The sequence below is a fragment of the Marmota flaviventris genome, chromosome 5 (genome assembly GCF_047511675.1).
Source record: "Marmota flaviventris isolate mMarFla1 chromosome 5, mMarFla1.hap1, whole genome shotgun sequence".
NCBI classification, from domain to species: Eukaryota; Metazoa; Chordata; class Mammalia; order Rodentia; family Sciuridae; genus Marmota; species Marmota flaviventris.
The window spans coordinates 87,168,226-87,186,164 of NC_092502.1; the positions used below are offsets into that span (position 1 = coordinate 87,168,226).

At 35.6% G+C, this 17,939-nt stretch overlaps 1 protein-coding gene and 1 pseudogene across 2 annotated transcripts in view; one reads left to right on the top strand and one right to left on the bottom strand.

Moving 5' to 3' along the window:
• The window catches only part of Erap1 (endoplasmic reticulum aminopeptidase 1), a 27,058-nt gene extending 9,744 nt beyond the window's left edge, over positions 1-17,314 (top strand). For both annotated transcript variants that reach the window (XM_034637150.2, XM_027927529.3), the window contains exons 5-19: positions 198-318; positions 1,092-1,246; positions 1,736-1,849; positions 3,292-3,423; positions 4,492-4,623; positions 4,754-4,825; positions 6,701-6,849; positions 8,221-8,300; positions 8,789-8,972; positions 10,281-10,437; positions 11,072-11,256; positions 12,146-12,307; positions 12,803-12,943; positions 13,467-13,548; positions 15,586-17,314. In XM_034637150.2, coding sequence (XP_034493041.1) covers positions 198-318; positions 1,092-1,246; positions 1,736-1,849; positions 3,292-3,423; positions 4,492-4,623; positions 4,754-4,825; positions 6,701-6,849; positions 8,221-8,300; positions 8,789-8,972; positions 10,281-10,437; positions 11,072-11,256; positions 12,146-12,307; positions 12,803-12,943; positions 13,467-13,548; positions 15,586-15,741 — 2,022 coding nt within the window. In that variant the 3' untranslated portion in view covers positions 15,742-17,314. The remainder of the gene's footprint in view (positions 1-197; positions 319-1,091; positions 1,247-1,735; positions 1,850-3,291; positions 3,424-4,491; positions 4,624-4,753; positions 4,826-6,700; positions 6,850-8,220; positions 8,301-8,788; positions 8,973-10,280; positions 10,438-11,071; positions 11,257-12,145; positions 12,308-12,802; positions 12,944-13,466; positions 13,549-15,585) is intronic.
• LOC114086377 (large ribosomal subunit protein eL21-like) lies at positions 4,933-6,677 on the bottom strand (annotated as a pseudogene).
• Positions 17,315-17,939: the final 625 nt, after the last annotated feature.

Genomic DNA, 17,939 nt, shown 5'->3' on the forward strand with positions numbered 1-17,939 from the left:
TAAAAAGATATTTTTGTAAATATTATGCAGCATTTGTAGTTGTTTTCAGAAAGGAAGTCAGCATGAAATTTCTAATTGTCTTCTTTAATACTGAGAATCATATCCAACTGTAGGAAGCCATTGATGTCAGTCTTCTCTACAGTTGTAGGGAGAAGCCACTATGATATTTGAATATCTTTCTGTGCCTTTCTCTCTAGGTTTCTGTGTATGCTGTGCCTGACAAGATAAATCAAGCAGATTATGCATTGGATGCTGCAGTGACTCTTCTAGAATTTTATGAGGATTATTTCAGCATACCATACCCTTTACCCAAACAAGGTAGAGATTTCACACAGATATTTCAAGGTGGCATTTGATGACCCCAGTCATTGATTATATTCTTTCCATTGGCTCACCCCATGGTTCTCTAGCCGCTCCTCATGTCCTCAAAACCCCAGCGTTAAACATGAGATTGATCCTTCTTATCACCTCTCCTCTGATTGATAAAATAAACTTCTAATGATAGCAAAAGCAAATCTCAGTACAGTTCTTGAGGCATGTGGCATGGGAACTACTTTGCCTTCTGATATTATTAGCCAGCAGATAGCAGAGGGCAAAGGATGTTTTTTTAAAAAAAATTGGTACATTCTTAGCAAGTATATAGAAGGTGCTCAATAAATTTTTTTGAGTGAACAAATTTACACAAGTTTAAGAGATTCTGCATTTTATTTCTTATACAATACCTTAAAACTATAGTGTCTTTGAGTTTTTAGTTATATGTGTGTGTCTTAGGTATTCAAAATAGAATGGATTACTGAGGTACTTGTTCAGATTACTCAGCCCCAAAACTCATGGTCAGAAAGCTAAAAATAGAGTCAAAAGACCTGAGATACAGTTTAGCTTGGTCAATTTGGAAGAAAAATGACTCCAAGTCACTGAGTGCCTTTTTCTCCGTTAAGAAGGGTTCTTCCTATCTATCGGAAGTTCCATATTTCTGCACAAGCAGCTCAGCTTTTCTTTTGGTGCTAACTTTCATCCATTCTGATGCTTAACGTGTTGGGGGAACGTGCAGCTTTGTGATTAGTAATACATTGTACTACTTCCTTCCCAAGATCTTGCAGCTATTCCTGACTTTCAGTCTGGTGCTATGGAAAACTGGGGACTGACAACATACAGAGAATCTGCACTGTTATTTGATGCAGAAAAATCTTCTGCATCCAGTAAACTTGGTATCACAATGACCGTGTCCCATGAACTTGCCCACCAGGTATACAACCTCAGACACTCTTCTTAAAAAGTATAGTTAAAGGCTGGGATTGTGGCTCAGTGACAGAACACTTGCTTACCATGTGTGAGGCACTGGGTTCGATTCTCAGCACTGCATACAAATAAATAAATAAGATAAAAAATTTCATCAACAACTAATAAAAATATCTTTTAAAAAAGCATAGTTAAATGTTTATATTGCTTTTGTGGGACATATGAAGCAATTCATTTATTTTTAGTTTTTCTCTTTTCTGCCATAGGAAAATAATTTCTTTAATAAAGTTTCATGTTTCTTAATGCATATTGAAAAATTTTCATTTATATTTTGATAAAACATGTGTTATATAAATACATTTTAGTATTCATAAAGAGACTTAGACATTTAAAATATTTATTTCTAAGTGTGTTGCATTTCTGTCTGCCATTATAGGTAAGTTAATCCAGTCTCCATAGAAATGTGTGAATGAGCTGAACTGTGCTTTCCTTTCAGTGGTTTGGGAACCTTGTTACAATGGAATGGTGGAATGACCTTTGGCTAAATGAGGGATTTGCCAAGTTTATGGAATTTGTGTCTGTCAGTGTGACCCATCCTGAGCTCAAAGTTGTGAGTCATTATTTATGTTTTTGCATGTGAGATTAATCTGTGGGTTTGTTCACTGCTGCTTGAAATATTTTCTAATCTTTGATTATAGAATTTATAGAAATATTTCATGAATAAGTACCTTGGAAGCTTAGATATGAATCACATTTCAAAAATGCTAGTGAACTTTCAATATTTATCACAGACTAATTTTTAAACTTAAGTGTTGACCCCTGATTGTTATGAAATTAAGTATTAAATTGTATCTACCCTTAATATAAAAAAATAGAAATAACGATGGTCTAAATGTTCCATATCATTTTTCCAACTTGTATGTTGCTGGTTATAGAAGTATTTATTGTTATTATCTCAACAAAATCCTTCTTGGCAAATCACAAGTTATACTGAGTATCAGATACAGTCTCAGATTACAAACTTTATGCTTTGGAACTGCTGTTTATTTATTTTAAAAATCATATGTTACACTTGAGAAAATCACATGCACCAAAATTAAAATGAACTATTTTATGTAAAAAAAAAAAATCTTTACCCTACTACAGTTCTTTTCTTTTATGTATATTCACTACTTCCCATTTTCTCTCACAATTTACTTATACATAGTTAAAATAGAAAGTACATATAGTTATACTATAATGGGTCACAAAAATATTCCTATTTCTATAATAACCTTCAATAATAAAAATTATTATGAATGCATGTTAGTCAATTGAGTTAATGTGCCATATAAAGTTAAGGCTGGAATTTGTTCTCTATATTTTTCTTTAACTATATGGTTTTAAAGCTAAATATGTCTGTTTCTAAATAGTACAGATGATTAATGGAAATGTTTAATCACTTAACATTTTACTTTCCTGTTTGGCTATAGGCTGATGATTTTGTTTTTAGAATAATATGAAATTTTCTTTATTCTAAAATGATATGTATTTAAAATGAATAAAGTCTAAAATAATTTTATTTTCCTGTAATAGGAAAATAATTTCTTTAAAGCATAGGTTCATAATGCATATTTGAAAAATTTTTCACTTTTATTTTGATAAAACATTTGTTCTATAAATACATGTTAATATTCATAAATAGACATTAGATGTTAAAGTATTTCTTTTTGAGTGTGTTATGTTTCTGGCTGCCATTATAGATAACAGTTTAATCTTGTCTCCATAGAAATGTGTGAATGAGCTGAGCTGTGCTTTCCTTTCAGTGATTTGGGAACTAGTCAAATTTTGGATTGATGACTTAAAATGGTCACCAAAAATCACTGTTTTGTGGACTCTCTTTAGAAAGCATAGTCATTCTATCTTATTTCATAAATACTAGAAATATGGAGTATTTTGGCACAAAATTGGAAATGTAGACCTGTGAGCTCAGATCAAACCTTCCTCCTTTCATAATTTTAAATATAAGTCATAGATGATGTTTTCTTTCTTTCTTTTTTTCTGCCTTAATAGGAAGATTATTTCTTTGGCAAGTGTTTTGATGCAATGGAGGTTGACGCATTGAATTCTTCACACTCTGTGTCCACACCTGTGGAGAATCCTGCTGAGATTCGAGAGATGTTTGATGATGTGTCTTATGAAAAGGTAAAAATGGATCGTATAGGTACAGGGTTTTTTTTTCTTTTTCTTTTTGTAAGGGAATAGTTTGTACACTAAACTTATTAAAACTGGAGTGAAGAGGTCATAGGTAAAGCTGTTTTTATGTAAAAAATCCAGATTGCTGCTTTTCTTAAGAAAAGAAAAAGGGATTTGGCCAACACTGGGCCTGTATTTCCTTTGGCAACATAAACTGGAGCTAAGTGGTGGCTCCTTCTTTCCAAGATCAAGGCTTTGTATTTCCACTTCCCTTCCATCCCCAACTCTATTGTCTTCTCACTGAGGCTGAGAATGTGTTGCCATTTGTCCTGGTGTTTGTCTGTAGTTGCAGCAAACACAGCAGTATTTCTTATTTACATGTTTCCATCAAAAGTGCAGGGAAGGAAAAAAAAAAAAACATAATGTAAAAGAGTATGCTCTTAGACAAGTTCCTTCATTTATTCCATCTGTCATTTGTCACTGGAAACATCTGAGTTTGTGACTTATGATCTATGGCAATGGGGGTTAAGCGGGGAAGACAGCTTTTTACAATCACAGAGTACCTGGGAATTGTCTTGCCCCACTCTCCTTGTTACTCCTTCAGCCCTCTGTGCTCAAGGCTGCCTGGGCTCCCTCTCTGTAGTTGCCCACCATTCCTCACCTGGCACCTACTCCTGTTTTTATCTCTGGAGCTCCACCCCTTGTGGTACCTGCCTCTCCCACCCATGCCTTGGAGTGGCAGTGGGAGAGCTAGGTAGTGGTTCAGAGTGCAGTGTTTACTCTGCATCCTCATCCACTCACACTGAATAAAGGGTGCTGGCAGTTAATTCTGATTTGCCCCAAGATAAGCTTGGCTACATAGAAAATAACAACCCCAGTGAGTCTGGAGCATTAAAAAAATCACATTCGACAAATCTGTTTCCTGGGCACCTCAAAGGTTAATTCACTTACTCTGTTTCACAAACTGCCATCATTAAAAATGTTACTGTGGCTATTTTCTAAAAGAATTATGGCAAAAAAAAAAAAAAAAGAGGTTCAACCAAACTACATGTAACAATTATTTCTATATCTTTTCAGGGAGCTTGTATTCTGAACATGTTAAGGGATTATCTAAGTGCGGATGCATTTAAAAGTGGAATTGTGCAGTATCTCCATAAGTATAGTTACAAAAACACAAAGAATGAGGACCTGTGGAATAGCATGGCAAGCGTGAGTGTGCATTTGATTGTCTCCATACTTGGGGTGGACAGGTTTTTCATCTTGTTTTGTTTTGCCTTCTTCTGAGAGGAACCATGAGCATTTTCTACAGAAGTGTGATGTGCTTGGTTTTGGTGTTTAGATTTGTCCTACGGATGGCTCACAATCAACGGATGGTTTTTGCTCTAGAAGTCAGCATTCCTCTTCAACCTCAGTAAGTGTCTAAATCTGTACATGTTCTCCTGAGCACGTTGTCTAACTTCATTTTTTTTTAAAGAAAATAATTCATATAGTCCATGAGCCTTTATTTTTCTACATTTATTATGCCATGAATTCATAGGGAATAGGTTCCACCACCTCAGGCTCCTTTCCATTTGTTCTCCCTAAATGTACTTCTCTGGGTGGTATGGGCGGGCGCTTCAGCTGAACCCAGGTACGTTTCTCTTTGGCTTCCTTCTTTTTCTGATCATTTTCCTTTATACATTTCAGGAAGCTGTCTCGGCTCTTAGAGTGCTTAATATGCTCAATACGCACATTAATTCTCTTGGCAAGAATCTTGCCCTTAACCTGCTTATTCACAACAAGGCCAACAGCATGCTGGGTAACATTGTAGACTCTCCCAGTTTTGCCATGATAACATTTGTGGCGCATTCCTTTTTGAACATTCCCTTAATGTCTACAATATCACCTTTCTTGTAGATTCACATATATGTGGCCAAAGGAACAACTAACTCCATGTTTTCTAAAAGGCCTAGAGAACATAAATGGGGTTCCTCTCCTCTTTCCCTTGTTTTGACCATTTTGGCAAATTACTGGAAGATGACAGTTCCAGCTGAAAAGAAGCTCTAACTTGATATTTTTTGAAGGATATTAGCTCTGTGTCAAACTTTATGAATTCCCTGATTATCTTCCCTCAATCTAATGCCACTAAACTCAGCCTTTTACAGTTTTCTTAAGTGTCTATACAAGAGGGTGGCACAGCCTTCTTTGGTGATAATTGTCACTGATACTAATTTCTTTCATTTTGCTCTATGTAAAGCAGTTTCTTTTGTAGATTGAGTTGCAGTGTATTAGTCAGGAGACCATGACAGTCATTCCAGACTCTGCACTATTGAAAAAACAAATAATGGCAATGGTATTCTTGAATATTTACTGTATATCAGGCATATGCTAAGCATGTATGTACATTATCTCCTTTACTTTTCACAACAAACTCATGATCCAAGCACCATCACTATCTTTATATGTGGGAATATGAAATCCAAAAGCATATGGTCGATAAATTGCAGAGCAAGGATGTGAATTTATATCTAACTCATGTTTTTTTTTTTTTTTTTTTTTTTTTTTACTGCTTACACTATAAAGTATATATAACATCTGAGTAACAAAATGGTTTGATTATTTATCTGGACTTGTGGAATATTTTCATAGGCAAATCACTTATGGGTGAATCTGGAAATTCAACAAAATTTTATCTACTCTATTTTTATTTTCTTGGCTTTTTAAAAATAGACTGCTTTATTCAAGTTTCTAGATTTATCCTGTAGCATATTTTACCCTTTTACTAGCTCTTAAATCTTTTCTTAAAAAGCTTTTTTAGTATTCAAGAATGTATTCCCTTTTGAACTTATGACATGAGCCATCTCTGTGTTATCACTTTGGAAGTATAGGCTCTTGGGTAAATGCTTTTCCCGTCCTTGCTTGTCTGAGAACCTGCATAATTATGTAGGTATTGAAAATCTGGTCACTTCCTCTCCCTTCTCTCCCTTCATTGATTCATTTTTGTGCCTGCTTGGTGTCAAGGCTATGCCAGCCCCAGGGTATACCCAGCAGGCCCAGATATGCTACCTGCCAGGACATGAGTGTAGTGGAGGAGACTGAAAAGTATTCAGTCCATGCTGTAACAGATGTGCCATGCTGGGAACATTGGGGTAAGGGAGCCAGGGCAGGAGGCTGAAGAGTAGAGGAAGGGATCAGGGCTCACAGAGGAGATTGTCAGTTGGTAGCAACCCTTTGAATGCAGGCTGGCCTGCTTTCTTAGGTTTGGGTCTAAGTGAGTAATGCATCTGACTTTTTCTGTATAATTCAGCACTGGCATCAGGAAAGTGTGGATGTGAAAACCATGATGAACACCTGGACACTGCAGAAGGGCTTTCCCCTGATAACCATCACAGTGAGAGGGAGGAACATACACATGAAGCAAGAGCACTATATGAAGGGATCTGACTCAGAAACTGGGTAATGTTCATGGAATGAAACTCATTCTGTTACCTAGGTAACATCTACCTGATAGGATAAAATCTTACTTTTGGAAAAATGCCTTTACCTCTATTGCTAAAGTATTTCAGTGGAATCTACATGCCCTATAAAGTTGGCTTATACTTCCTATCTTCTTGAAAGGATAAGGAGGCTTTATACCTTGGTTGATCTTGGTTAAGCTGATATTAAATAATTATTTTAACATGCTCATGTTTTTTTTTAGTTTAATAGGATGTACTTTCTAGTAACTGGCTTGAAATCAACTGTGATCTAAGCACTTGCTGCTGAATTTCAACAGGGTTTGGCATTTAGGTTGGTGCAAGGAGAAAAGAACTTAGATTATTTCTGGGGATTATGAGAGACCCAATTCTTTTCTTTGGAAGTCCAAGTTAAATCCTGGAAATGGTCAGCTTAATTCCACAGAAGAATACAAGTAAAAATGAGATGCTACAATTCGATTGACAATGGATGGACATTATGTAAAAATATTTGTTTTATCTTGAAATAATTTCATGCTTATGGAAATGTTGCAAGAATAGTGCCAAGAATTTCCATATATGGTTTACCAAGATTTATGTTAACTCTATACATATGATATATATGTTTTTTGAACTGTTTGAGAGCAAGTTGGAGACATGATACCCCTTTGCCCCTAAGTATTTGTATAGTATTTACAAAAGAACAAAAAAACATTCACTATATAATCATAATATAATTATCAAAATTAGTAAATAAACTTGACACAATACTTTTATTTAAACTCTAATAAACTTTTCTAGTTGTCCTAAAATATCTTTATATTAAGACAGAAAAATATCTGCTTCAAGATTCAATATAGGAGTACATATCATATTTGTCTCATTGTTTTAGTCACCTTTTATTCTGAATCAATTATTCAGTCTTTGTGTTTCTTGACATTCTTGAAGAATATAGCCAGTATAGGATATTCTAATCTTTTAATTGTGTTTTCTACTGTTTTTTCATGATCAGATTCAGATTGTGCATCACAGACAGAAATTCCACAGATATGATGTTGTATCCTTCTGAGTATATGATTTAGAAGGCACATGATATCAATTTGTGTCTGTACTTGATCACTGTTTTAAATTAGGTCTCTGGCCTCTAATCACCAATCCCTTAAGCCCCAATTCCCAGTTCTGCTCAAGGAGTCCGAGAAGGATGAATAGTGCCTGAGCTGGAAAACAGTCTGGATATGTTTTAGGATCTTGGATACAGCAGTTTTTATACCATCCTGTTCTAAGCTAGCCAGTGCCTAGTGCATGGCAGGTGATTTAAAAGCTGTTTGTTGAATGAATAAAAATATAAAGAATCTATCCTCCTTCCTTTTAGGTACCTATGGCATGTTCCATTGACATACATTACTAGCAAATCAGACTCAGTTGGTAGATTTTTGCTGAAGACAAAGACAGGTAACTTATTATGAAAGTTAAACTAGTTGAACTAAAGGAGAAACTGTAGAAATGTGTAGGATTTAAACACCAAGTTTCTTTTGCTGCTTATCTTGGTTAAAACAAAAGGGATTAGGTTAAAATATGGAAGAATTGCCAATGTAATGCCTGATAGAAATTAAAACAGTTGAGCTATGTAATGTGAAAAAGGAGGGATTACCAATGAAAATTCTCATTACTTTGTTAATACTACTGGGGCCTATAATATGTATGGTCAGAAATGCAGTTGCATTGCTTTCATAAATCTATATAAATCTCACAAAATTTGGTCTAAAGCTGGTGTTGGCTTTTGTCTATGGGTTGCTGTTGTCTGTTTCCTAAAAGGAATAAGTGATTTTAATTTGTTTGATATTAAACTTTTCTCTAGTTTCCTTGTCCAGTCTCTGATCAGAAAAGCTTTCATCAGTCAAGATAGTAAATGGAATTATGATTTGTTTTATTTGCTGTAGATGTGCTCATCCTCCCAGAAGCAGTGGAATGGATCAAATTTAATGTGCGAATGAGTGGCTATTACATTGTACATTATGAGGATGATGGATGGGATTCTTTGACTGGCCTTTTAAAAGGGGCACACACAACTATCAGCAGTAATGATCGGGCGAGTCTCATTAACAATGCATTTCAGCTTGTCAGGTAATACAAGCTGTGCAAAGTCCTGGTTTATTTCTAAAAGCAGCTGTTATTATTCAGATTCTTGATTCTAAAGATGAAAGTGATTGATTGATTATTAATGCGAAATTGAAAGGTGTTTCTTGTAAGTTCTTCTAACAATCCAAGGTTGCTTTTAACTTTGTAATTAACCTGCTATCTATCTGTTACTGGTAGGTAACTTGAAGTATGGAATCAGTATTTTAACCTTCCTCATTAACAATTCAGATCAGACTGTGGTAAATGTGTAGAAAGCCAAGAGACAACATTATTTTTCCATCCTTAAAGCCTGGTCCTACAGCTTTCCCTTGTCCAGCTATGGCCTCTCAGGTTTCTTCCATGCTGGGTCTTTGACCACCTTGCAGGCGTCTTAAAGACCAAATATACCAGGCCCAGTTATTTGCATTGAATCTGTTGATTTAAAGGAGAGATTTTCTCTAAACAACAGATACCTGAACTTCAGAACATTTCTATGAATATAGCTCATAACATTTGGCCCAACCAAATGACCTTTGCGTGGTTGAACAGAGAGTGAAAACTCTCCTTTTTCTTTTTTCTCCCATGACAATGATTTTAAGAAAATGCTTGCCAAGCCTTAAACTTCTTCAATCTTTAGGCAGAACTGAAGTCTTAAGGGTAACCATCCAGGTGGGAAGGGGTAGCTCTGTTATTCATGCCCCATGTCCTTCTACCCTGAGTGATGATTCTCCCTTCTGGTCCTCCTACCATCTCACTGGGCCTTCTAAGGTGACAAAAAGCAATGGGGGAGGAGGGTTGCTTATTTGTTTCTTTCTGCCTAAGATTCTGCTTGAGTCTTAGAAGGTTTTTGCTTAATTATATAAGCATATATGGTACTACTGAGACTTTGAACATCAACCCTCTATTAGGAAGAGTTTCTATGTGCATTCAGTGGCTTTTTGAAAGAGGCAAGATGTGCTTACACCAGGGATTCATACTTTTGCTGAATGGCAGTTTCTCTTGACCAGGTTTCCTAAAGGGTCTTTGATTGGCATCCCCTTCTTACCCAGAAAGCTCAGCACACAATCCAGTGCTTCCTGAGGGACTTGCAGTTCATCTTAACCACAAGCTAGTCCTAGCTCTCTTAACGAAACTTCTTCCCCAGTGTAATCTTGCCAGACGTTATATGTGACAGAAAAGGTACTAATGTAAAGGTTATTATTTATGAGGGGCTCATATATGATTGTTTTGCTAGAAGATTGTTACATTTTGAAGCAAAAAAGGTGATTTCCTGGATTTTCTTTTAAAACTGTAACCATGGTCTCTCTTGGTCAGCATCGGAAAGCTATCGATTGAAAAAGCCTTGGATTTAACCCTGTACTTGAAACACGAAACTGAAATTATGCCCGTGTTCCAAGGTCTGAATGAGCTGATACCCATGTATAAGTTAATGGAGAAAAGAGATATGAATGAAGTGGAAACTCAATTCAAGGTAAAAACCTGAAGTAAATAGAAAAGTTATATAATTATGTTTTGATTTTCTTGTGTGTGAAAAAGCACTTACCTTCATGTATTTTTGTGTCTTCATATTAATATCAAGGAAATGCCAATAAAAGTTCAGTATGTGGATTGATTAGCAAAGATTTTGATTTTATTTGGCACTAAAATAGGAATGGCTGTATTAGAATTCTATATTTAATTGTCATGGATTGTTATTCCCTTCCTTCACACACTTTTTATTTCACTTTACTTCTTTATTACAATGGAGAATATTAAGATTTTCTGGGACTGTCAGGGGTACCTGAAAGAAGCACAAAATTGTTACTTTTGACAAAATGTCATAAAGTTTTATTGTATAATTTGCTCTTTAGTTTAAGAGTGGTAGTTCATCTTACAATATCTTTAGGAAAGATTGTTAAGCAAATACTAAAACCATTCATCATTATTTCTTGTTTTTGACTCTTTTCATAATTAAATATAAACAGAGATGCACAGTTTAAAAAGTAAGATTTGAATTAAGCTTTAAAAATCAGTCCCCATTACCTAAGGGAGCGCTCGATTATATAAACATGAAATGGCCTGTGATATCATGCCACATGTCACTGTCCCCTGTCCTACCCCTGCAGGCTTTCCTCATCAGGCTGCTGAGGGACCTCATTGATAAGCAGATATGGGCGGATGAAGGCTCCGTCTCAGAGCGAATGCTGCGGAGTCAGCTCCTCCTCCTTGCCTGTGTGCGCAAGTATCAGCCTTGTGTGCAGAAGGCAGAAGGCTATTTCAGAGAGTGGAGGGAATCCAATGGAAATAAGAGGTCAGTCCTACAGAATAACCAATTTGTTAATGAAAAAGGTATCTTTCCAGTTCCCCAACTTTGGTGCTGACCAATGAGAAAAACGAGTATAGACATGTCTCCAATAACTGCCCTTTTTTGGAAAATAAATTGTTTTTTAAGATTTATCTCTATATATCTCCCAACTTCCAGTTTTAAGAAATACTGGGAAGGAAATTCTGTGTAAGAAAGAGCCAAATATCTATGTAATTAGAAAGGGATTATAATAATTCCCATTTTTGTATAGCTAAATGAAAATCTTATCAAACTGAGATGGCCAGACCATACTGAAAAAGAGGCAATGCATTTTATAATAGCATCTCTGGGCCTCTAAATTCCCTGACAGGGGTACCTAGTTATTGCTAACACTGTCTATGCAAGGTAGGATTCTCACCATATCTGGAAATCTCTATCTTCGTTCTTTTCTCTTTGAAGCTTAAATGCCATCCAGGAAACATGATGCCAACAATCTATATGCTGTGTTTAAAGAAATGCTTACAAAGCAGTGGTTCTATTGGATTCCTGACTTGCACTCATTGAGTAAAATTTGAGGCTATTTTGAATTTCTTTTGGCTTGAAAGGTGACCAACTATGGAGTCACTCAACATTATTAAAAGATGATAGATATATGTGTTTATAAAAATTACATTTCTCATTGTTTTTAGAAGGTTGCTTAAAACCTGATTTTAGATATTTTCTCTTGCTTCTTTTTTATAAAATATAACTGAAGGAGAGCAGTAATTGTTGTGTATATTCCTAGGCATATTGTCGGAGTATGGGGCCAGTTCATCAATTATTAATTGGTCGTTGTTATGCATCTAAATGTACTTTCTGCATCTCCAGTTCTCACAGGGTGTGTTCTTTCCCACAGCCTGCCTATCGATGTGACCTTGGCAGTGTTTGCTGTGGGGGCCCAGAACACAGAAGGCTGGGATTTTCTTTATAGTAAATATCAGTCTTCTTTGTCCAGTACCGAGAAAAGCCAGATTGAGTTTGCCCTTTGTACAAGCCAAAATAAAGAAAAGCTTCAGTGGTGAGTCATTCATTCATGTTCATATGGCCAAGGGAAATTAAATTAGATCAGATCATTCTGGCACCTATTTTTGTTCTCCTGGCCAGGAATTCCCTATTTTTGCTCAGAACATTTGTGCAAGTGGGCACACATCTAATGAAAAAGGCAAATAATTAGGGAGAACCAGGTGTTGGGGAAAATATTTAAAGGAATATATATTGTATATCTTTAAAGAAATAATGTACTTGGAATATTTACTAGATATACCCTTCTTAACTATTCTTTTGAGCAATTAAGAGGCTATATGAGGATTGGTATTATGAATGTGATTTAAATGTTAGTTTTTATTATTATGTTGCTATAGTGGGTTTATCAGGACTCTGGTTCCCAATTTACCTTTTTGGCCTTTATTATTGGCAGACTGGTTTGTTCTTTTACAAGTTACTTTATTGTAGTTTTTTTATAACTATTTCATCACCTACTCATTGCTGACATTTCTTCTCTTAATCATTACAGGCTACTAGATCAAAGTTTTAAGGGAGATATAATAAAAACTCAGGACTTTCCATATATTCTTACACTCATTGCCAAAAACCCAGTGGGATATCCATTGGCCTGGCAGTTTCTGAGGGAAAATTGGAATAAGCTGGTACAAAAGTAAGTAATGCCAAAATGTCTTGCTGGGACTGGACAAGTTCTTTAACCTTCCTGCTTTAGCTTTGCTGTTTGTAAAAAAAATAGTAATAGTCTAAAGGGAGTTTTTTGATTGATGATAGGAAGTTGAGGTACTTAAAATATCCACATAAAATGTAAAACCTTGTTTCAATGTTAACTAATATATCTGGATAGTAAGGTTTTCCATTTGGTCTGGAGTGACCCCTCCCTGTACCCATTGAACTATCTGAAGTCAGCCTCCTACAGGTCAGCCTTATTAGCTGTTCGCATTTGCCTTTGTCTAGCTCTTGTAGCACTGCCTATCTCTATCATTTCTTTTAGATACTTAATCTTTTATTCAGATGTTGGCATGTATTATATTTTACCACTAGATCTTAACTCACTGGAGGATAGATATCATATTTTACATCTTTTTCATGCCTCATCAATTTTCCGTTAAATGCTATTACATATATGCTGAATGGATAAATATTTCACAATATATTTGAACAATTTCCATTTCTAGATTTGAACTTGGCTCGTCTTCCATAGCCCACATGGTAATGGGAACAACAAATCAATTCTCCACAAGAACACGGCTTGAAGAGGTAAAAGGGGGAAGAAAATCTTTTAAACCTAAGTGACAATCAGCTACTAAATGTGGGAAGTCAAAATACTCTTAAAAGTTTGATGAACTAAAAATGGATTTTGTCATTTAGAAGCGGTTTGGGGTATTAACAAAAGCAAAAATTGGTTGCAAATAAACTAGTAAAAACTATGCCTTTTCTCAAACATGTTAAGTCTTTGCTCTGTAAGTAAAAATAGGGACATAAAAAGATACTTTGAGACAACAAGTCCTTGTTTAAGGAGTTAAAAGTGAGTGCTGGGGTTGCAAATGACTGAAGTGGTCATCAGCAGTCATGAAAGAGATGGATCTGCAATCTAGGTTCTTCACTATCCAAGCTCATGGTCTCCCTTCTACTTATGGCATATACCATCTACTTCCAGAAAGAATCTTAGGCATCTTATAAAATCCATCTGCAAAATAATTGTTAAAATTAAAAAAAGCTATGTTAGGGACAGGAGATAACTGAATGAGGAACTATACTAAGGATAATTATTACCATCCTATCCCTAAATTTATCACAGAGTTTCCTAGCAGTCAGACAAAAATGAGAAATCCACATGAGTTATTCTCATGGTCTAGTAAGAGGGAACATGAGACATACAAGTATTCTACAAAAGCAGACTTTCCTCCAGGCTTAAACTGCTTATTGCACAGAAAATGTTCTGAGAAGGCAGGTTTGAGTCAAATACTCAGTTGATGTACTACATTTGCAAGGCAGATGAGGACGGAGAGTGAGTTTTGGATCAGGAAAGGGTTGACAGATGGCTTTGCTACCGCTTGTGAAGAGAGGCTATTTTCTGGTAGTGCTATCATGATGGGTTCCTTCAGGATTAATGAAATATTTTGACCAACTAGTGAAATTACACATGTGCTTTGACCAAAGAGTACCTAACATGATTTTGAATGAACTGGGCATGTTGGGTACAACATCCTGGGTTCTGGAGAGTGAAACTAGGATGAGCTACAATACAAGGTGGAGCAGGAGCGGGTGGTCACCCCCAGTGAGATGTCCTATGTTCAATTCATTGAGAAGTTGTACTGAGATGTAACTTTAAACAACTCTACCTCATTCTAAATTGGAATTTGAGCTTCCTAAACCCAATTATTACCCTGTCTCCCTTGCTTCTAGACTCATAATATGGTGTTCTGACATGGATTTTTAGTTGTCTGGAATCTATGTTGAAAAAATAATACATCTTGGCCTACACTTGCTTTCTCACTACAATATCGAAAATTTATGGATTAATGCTGTGAAAATTTATGGGGAAAGGTTAAGAACCCCTTAAGGTGAAATAAAATAGCACAAAGTTCAGTGCTGCAGCAAAGCTACCTATCCCCCATGTGAGCTCAAGGGATTCAGATACCCAGAGGTGAAACCAAAACAGTATTTTTGAGGAGATAGCCAAGAGTCACTTATCTCTTTAAAAACTATGAGGAACTTTCTGTGATTTTTATCTTGTGAGAACAATACATGAATTGTGGATTAGGACAAAAAAATTGGCAAAGCTTGGAGTCTTACCACCCTAACTTTCTAAGAGCCCTATTCCCTACAGTGTTTCCATAATGACATACCAGACCAGGCCCGTGGAGAAAGGCTGCATTTATGTGGTTGGAACTGTTTTGCTTGGCAAAGAAGATACTCTGCATATTCTGCTTTTTAGATACCATGTTTTAAAAATATTGTTTGCATTTGTTTGTATAGAATAGAACACACATTAAGTATAGACACACTCAATTAAATCTTAATTATAAAATGGTAAACAAAGTGCAGCCCCAGCAACTGTGAATAAATAAGAGCTGCAGAGAAAAAAACACAAAACCTGACATCATGAGGCATGAGCTCATTTAATGTAGCTCAAACTTACGTGTACCTAATCATATCCAGACACCTGGGGCTGCCTTATATATAGAATTTTGACAAATGCTGATATTTTGGCTTCAGTTTTAATTAGCCTGGGGTTATATTTGCTTAATGTAATAAAATAAATTTAAAAAAATATATCTTTTTTCTCACAAGGTAAAAGGATTCTTCAGCTCTTTGAAAGAAAATGGTTCTCAGCTTCGTTGTGTCCAACAAACAATTGAAACCATCGAGGAAAACATACGTTGGATGGATAAAAATTTTGATAAAATCAGAGTGTGGCTGCAAAATGAAAAGCTTGACCTGCTGTAACAATTCATTTCTTGCCAAGTTCCTATGATCTATAATCACCAGAATTTTGTTGAATGTGAATGTTTTCAAATAGCAATGGTCATTTTGGCTCCAGCTGAAGATACTTCCTTTCCCCCTCAACTCTCTGCATTTGAGCATTTCACCCAACAGACAGCAATTATTTTTTTTATCAATGGACTGTGGCTGCTATTTACAGGTGCCTTACGATGTAAACCCAAGTGGTGAGTTCCCTACCACAGAGTAAAGGACCTGATTCTTTTTGTTTTATATTTTATGCTTAAGACATGCAGTGTCCAAACCCCTGTGCCCCATGTGTCTGTCATAAGCTGGCTCATTAATGTCCTTGTTGAGATGTAATAGTGAATACTGAACAATGAACACTGGATGAATAATTAAGGCAGAAATAGCTATGCTGGAGCTCTCCCGTTGACCCTTCCAGATATGTTGTCCACTCTTTCTTCCCACTTCAGGTCCAGGTGCTGATGTGTAGGGCCCAAGTCATCAGGCTTCCTTGTCCTCTGAATTTAGTCAATGGCAAGCCCATGAGTTTGGAGCTGGGGTTGGGTGAGGAGAAGGTGCAAATATTTATTCCTTTGCAGGCTGCCACAGACTGCTCTCCACCAAAGGCCATAGCTCTTGGGAGGTGGCCCTTTTTTCCACAGTCTTCTCCATCTCTGGATTCTGTGATCCTTTCTGCACTAGGAAATGCAATGGGAGCCTGGCACTACCAGTCCTGGAGATTGTGATTTTTCACACATGCTGCCCACATCTTCGTAAAACATCCTTGTTTAGAACCCTCCTCAGATTATTCTGAATGTCAACTATTTTCTCAGGAACCCTGATAGAGTATCCCTTCTGGAAAAAAGTATAGAGTGCATTCAGGTCCATAGGACACACCTTTCATTTGCTCTGGAGAGCTGTTGATTCTTAGGTAGAGAGGTGATGATTTCTCCTTCTGCTCCTCATTTGATATAGTTTTTAATTCCCAAATAATACATCATTGGCATTTATTGCCAATAAATCATTGTAGAGTCAAAAATATATGTTAATACACTGGGAACCCAAAATTATTTGCTTATTTTAGGCTAAATAAAGACAATGTATTATTTGGTTTTGGAGACTTACATGTGAATTTTTGAATATATGACATTTTTTAATATATTGCATATTTCAAGATAAAGGCATATGATAGTCACAAAAAATGTTAAAATATGTTGCTCTAATACACTATGGAATACAGTGACTCTTGGAAATAAATGTGTTTACTATTTCATTTTATATCTATTGGATGGTTGATGTTTTAAGAATTAAAAAAATTTAAAAACTCACTGGTAATATCTCCTTAGACTAATTTACTTCTAACAATAATACAAAGCCACAATTTTAATGTAAAATATTTTGCTTTAATGATGTTTTATTTCTTGATTAATGAAACACAGAAATATTGATTTTCAATTTTGGTCACTTGAGGAAACGATCTACTTTGGAAAAACTGATTTTCTAAACAGATACAATATTGCCACAACAATGTGTGGAAACCTTTTTGGTAATAAAAATATTTGTCTGTTCTTTACTTCTGAGTGGATATTTGCAATCATTTTCTCCTGACTAGATTTTTTTTTAAAAAAGAACTGCTTTAGATCCCATTCTTTCTCAAGTCATTGTGAATTACTAGCAAACATTCAAGTTTAAAGAAATTTATAATAAAAAAAGGTATATTCCCAAGCATCTCAAATGAATGCTTACTTTTCTAGGCATTCTTAAACCTGTGGATCTTTCTATATCATTTAAAAATATCTCTCTATATTCATGGAAATTAGTAATAGTGCAACCATATCCTTGCACACAAAATGTCAGTGGTCAAAGATTTCAGTCTTTTTAAAAATGAACAAAAACAGCAATACCTAATACTGCCCAAATAGGAGAATTAGGTACAGAGTTAAAGTTCATCAAAAAAAGTGTTTTTTTCCTTTTCTTGTTAATGGTTTGAATGTAGAATCATGACTACTTTTCTGATGGGACAGAGACTTGTTTTAAGTAGTGAGGTTTGAAATCCTATAGATATGTGCCTGATTTGTAGAGAATCCTTTTAGAAAGTGTTAACAAATTCAAGGCCCATTATATGCAGTGTTATTGTTACTTGTCCTCACCCCCATTAGACAGCACTGGTCAGATTATATTCATGTTTAAGTGAAGTT